The sequence below is a fragment of the Pygocentrus nattereri genome, chromosome 1, assembly GCF_015220715.1.
Source record: "Pygocentrus nattereri isolate fPygNat1 chromosome 1, fPygNat1.pri, whole genome shotgun sequence".
Classification (NCBI taxonomy): domain Eukaryota; kingdom Metazoa; phylum Chordata; class Actinopteri; order Characiformes; family Serrasalmidae; genus Pygocentrus; species Pygocentrus nattereri.
In genome coordinates this window covers 25,249,884-25,254,770 of record NC_051211.1, presented here as the reverse complement: position 1 = coordinate 25,254,770, position 4,887 = coordinate 25,249,884, and the positions used below count along the sequence as shown (strand labels likewise).

At 42.1% G+C, this 4,887-nt stretch overlaps 1 protein-coding gene across 1 annotated transcript; it reads right to left on the bottom strand.

The window, feature by feature from the left end:
- Positions 1-3,459: 3,459 nt before the first annotated feature.
- LOC119263246 lies at positions 3,460-4,584 on the bottom strand. Its single transcript, XM_037537990.1, has one exon. It carries the CDS (start codon positions 4,582-4,584, stop codon positions 3,688-3,690), a length of 897 nt encoding a protein of 298 aa, XP_037393887.1. The 3' UTR covers positions 3,460-3,687.
- Between the last annotated feature and the right edge of the window lie 303 nt (positions 4,585-4,887).

Genomic DNA, 4,887 nt, shown 5'->3' with positions numbered 1-4,887 from the left:
GGCCACAATCACCAAAGGTATGTTTAGAGAAAAAGAAACAAGATTTGATGAAAAGAACACTTTTCCAACAACTGTGGGGTGGATCTATTGTGCTTTAGGTTTGTGTGTTAGCCCGTGGTAGAGGAAATATTGTGCAGCTAGGTCTAAGAATAGATTGCACTAAATATCAGCTCATTCTGGCAGCAAATGTGGCTTGGTCAGTTTCGAATCTGAAGCTAAAATGGCTGGCTTCTACAAACAGGACAAGGATCCCAAGCATGCCTCTAAATCCACTGTCAACTACTTGAAGAAACATAAGCTGAATCTTTTTGGAATAGTCTTCACAGTCCCCTGACATGTCGAAGAATGCCCAAGAATATCACAAAGCTCGAACTTTCTGCATGGAAGAGTGAGTAAAAATTTCTTACACAAGAATAGAATGACCGTAGTCCTAGTGACTAAAGTTCCTCCAGCTAATCTTGTCCGAAGTTGCGTTGATATATGTTTTTGATAAATCACATTGACACAGGTTCCCTTATCCACAAATAGTCGGTGTGGCTGCAGGTTTTCATTCCAACAAAGTGGGAGCACACTCCTGATTCCTCTTGTTTATTCAGTTGGTCTCTGTCCACAAAAAGCTGATGTGTGCTCTTGCTTTTTTTGGAATAAAAACCGTCCCTTTGTGAATGAGATCACGGTATTTTTAAGAGCATTGGGGGCCTCCAGAAACCTGTGCCCAAGGGCCTCTTCAAACAATAATTCTTATCTGGGTGCTTGTGTTAACGCTGGTTTTGCATTGGCAACACAGGGTCATGCCATGCTCTTGGGGCTCAGGCGCTGTTTCAGGCTGCCTGTTGTGGTTCTCTTCAGCACCTGGCACATTCTCTCCTTAGCAGAATTTCCTTGTTTTTTTGTTTGTTTGTTTTTTTTCAATGAAAGAGTTTGATGCATTATGTAAACATGTTTAAACTTTCACAACATTGAATTCACTCACCAGTCATTCCCCCTGCTTAGCCTACAGCTGTTTAGCTCTGCCTGTTCACACTAAAATTATGTGTATCAAGTGTATCAGCCCATTTATGTTTTTTTGAAAGAGGCACAATAGAGGCAGCTAGAAATAATTTATATAGACAAATTCTTAAAGGCACTGAACCAAAAACAGCATGTTTAATTCTAAGGGATGAAGTGAGCTTAGACAATGGTCAAGTACAATGTACATGTATAACTAAGACATAGATACAAACATTAAAGGTAGACCTCAGGAGAAAGTATAAAAAGCAAGAAAAATGAGGGATATGACCCCTTTAAAATTATGTTGATCTGACTTTTTGAAGTACACTGAACTAAAAACAGACCTACTGTTTAAGATCCATCAAGCTGTTTTAACTTAAACACCCAGCCCTGTAATTTCCCTTCTTAATCAAATTCTTAACCTAGTACAAAGTCTGTGGTTATCTGCACACTTTTGTTCCAGTGCATCAGCAGTTGAGTATGGCAACAAGCATGAATTAGCAAAAATAGCTCAGATTTCTTTGAACATTTTTCCTCTGGACATCTTATCCTACATGGTCATCTCATCCACAAACTGTAATTTCTTCTCTTTTTTGTCATAAAATAACAAACATGCAGCAGCCATGCAGTTTCGTAGTAAAAACCTAACTAAACTAGTTTATGTGCTGCATGTTTGTTATTATATGCAAAGAAAAAAATCCATTTATTAAAACACACTTTCCATGAATACCCAAATCTGCATCTTTTATCTAACAGGGACACTAATTACAGAAGTACAGAATTAAAAAAGTAGTAGGTTTTTAGACTAAACTCAAAAATCTCTCAAACATGATATAGCTGGCTAATAAAATTTCCTCTGCCCATTGATGCATATTGATGTAACAAAAAAATCAGGTGAAGTGTTTCAGCTGCACTAATTGCTAATAGGTGAATAAATCAAGCACATAGCTATGCAGTTTCTACAAAGAAACATCGGCAGTAGAATGGGGAGTACTGAAGAGCTCAGTGACTTTAAAAGTGGCACTATCATAAGATGCTACATTTCTGCCCTGCTAAATCAGCCATGGTCAACTGTAAGTATTATTACTGTGAAAAGGAAGTGTCTAAGTTTCAGCCATGAAACTCAGAGTGAGAGCCAACAGCTTAAGTGCATAGCACATAAAAATCATCTGTTCTCTATTACATCACTCACTACAGATTTCCAAGCTGCCTGTGAAAGCAACATCTGCTTACACAATGAAATGGGTTTCCATGGCCAAGCAACTCTACAAAAGTCTAAGATCACAATTTGCAATGCCAAGTGTCAGCTGGAGTGGTGCAAAGGACATCATCACTGGACTCTGAACAAGTGGAAATGTGTTCTCTAAAGGACTCATTCACCGTCTGGCATTTTGATGGATGAATCTGGGCGTGGTGGATTGAGAGGACAATGCTACCTACTGGGGTGCCCAATGCCAACAGTAGTAAGTTTGATGGAGGAGGGATAATGGTCTGGATCTGATTTTTAGAGTTTGGGATAGGCCCCTTAGTTTCAATGAAGAGTAATGTTAATGCTACATCATACAAATATTTTTTTAGCTACATATATTCTTTTCACTTTGTGGCAACAGTTTGGGAAGACCCATTTGTTTTTTTGACTGCTCCTATGCATAAACCCATTAAACACCTTTGGAATGAATGGGAACAGAAAGAACAGAAGAGTGGAGGCTGTTATAGCCACAAAGAGAGAACCAAGTCCAGATCAACGTCTTAAATGGCCAGGGCCAACTGACAGGCCCCAAGTTTTATTACACACTTCTATGACCCAAAAATAGCTTAGCCAGTTTGCAATGAAGTCCCTGTAGTTACGATATAATAAGCCCTAATATGTAATAAGCCTGGGATTTAAGGGTTAAAAGCACATAATTTTGGAATACAATGACCAACAATTGCATATAGGTGAGGTGGTCAGGTGCCAACATACTTTTGGCCAAATAAAAGTGTGTATGAGTGTTAAAGGCGCAGTGACAAAAACAGCTTGTTTAATTCTAAAGGATTAAGAAAGACAGTGGTCATGTAAAAATCAGTTACCGCTGTTTTTGGCAGATACACTCACTGTTCTGCCCTCATTAAAGAGTTCCCCTTCTTCAATTAGACAGACAGATGACTCCCATAACACACTGGTCAGATTTGGTAAATTTATTCAAACTGACAGCATGCAAAAGGTATAAAACTAAAATGAAGAAACAAAATAAAACACACAATCAGCATAAAATATGTAACTGCTACAATATCTAATACGCATATCCAAGCATATGGCCTACAACTAGCCTAGCAAGCTACTAATCAACAATTGTTACTTCAACGAAATTACCAATATGCATAAATATACACATCATATATTTATACAAGCAATATCCTTCAAAAATACTCACAGACGATGCGTCTACAAGAGATTTCAAAAGAGGATGAGTTTGGATTCATCAGCTGCTCAATTTACCATGCCCCGAACTAGTCTGACTGAAAACAAAGATTCTAGGTGACTTCTTCTAAGTGTTACATGCCCACCATGAATTCAAGACACCACCTAGTGGCAGGAGGAGGAAATAACACACCAATTACCCATGAAATTAACTCAGTCCAGAACACTCCCCGCCTGGTATCTAAAAAGGATAAAGGATGCCACCTTTAACAAGGGGAGTTAAAGAAGAATAAACCCTAGTCAGTCTCTGGGGAGAGGAGTAGGACGACCTCTGAGACAGGTCGCAGAAAGGTCTTGCTTGACCCATCCTTTGCAGTCTTGATCTCCACCTTCCTTACCCTCCCGTCTGCGCTAGGGAAGGTCTTGATGATGATACCCATGTGCCAGTCGTTTCTCTGCAACTGATCATTTTTCAAGAGGACGACATCTCCTTCTTTCAGATTCCGTTTCTCCTTTTCCCACTTCCTGCGTCTCTGCAGAGTGGGAAGGTACTCAGTCCTCCATCGATGCCAAAAGGTGTTGGCGAGGCTTTGGACCTGCCTCCACTGCTTGCCATAGAGGTCCTTCTTGTCAAATTCACCCTTGGGAGGAGGAAGGGCTCCGACTTTCTGTGTGAGAAGTGTCGCTGGTGTCAGGATGAATGGGGAGTCAGGGTCTGTGGACACAGGAACCAGAGGACGGGCGTTGAGGATAGCAGAGACCTCCGCCATGAATGTAGTCAGGACCTCATGTGTGAGCTTAGCTGGGCCGACCTTCAACAGCATAGAGTCCAGGATACGCCTTGTCAGTCCAATTAGCCGCTCCCAACTGCCCCCCATGTGTGAAGAGTGTGGTGGGTTGAAGATCCACTTACACCCATTGTCACTGAGATATCCTTGCACCTCTTTGTCGCTGGTCACAGTGTCGATCTGCAACTCCTTACAGGCCCCGACGAAATTGGTACCACAATCGCTTCTGATCTGTTTCGCTGGCCCCCTGACTGAGAAGAACCGTCGTAGAGCGTTAATGAAGCTTGAAGAGTCCATTGACTCCAGTACTTCTATATGTGTGGCCCTGGTGCTCATACACGTAAAAAGCGCAGCCCATCTTTTGCTGCCAGCCAGCCCTCCTCTGGTCCGCCGTGCCGTGACCATCCATGGTCCGAAGATGTCCACACCCACGAATGAGAAGGGAGGATCTGCGTAGCCTTCTGCATGTGAAGCAGTGATGAAGGATGCTGCTGATGCACCGTTTCCCACTGATAATCCACAGACCTGCCGCTCTCACAGCACCCTCGGTGAGGTGCCGTCCTTGGTGCTGGACCTGCTCATGATAATGCCGAATGAGCAACGTTGTGACGTGGCTCGGCCCAGGTAAGATTATAGGACTAACCTCTCTTCCATCCAGGTTTGCCTTGGACAGACGTCCTCCAATCCTGAGAATGCCAGCACTGTCAA

Coding starts and splice junctions, on each gene's coding strand:
- LOC119263246 (XM_037537990.1), bottom strand. CDS start 4,584: ATGGTCACGGCACGGCGGACCAGAGGAGGGCTGGCTGGCAGCAAAAGA.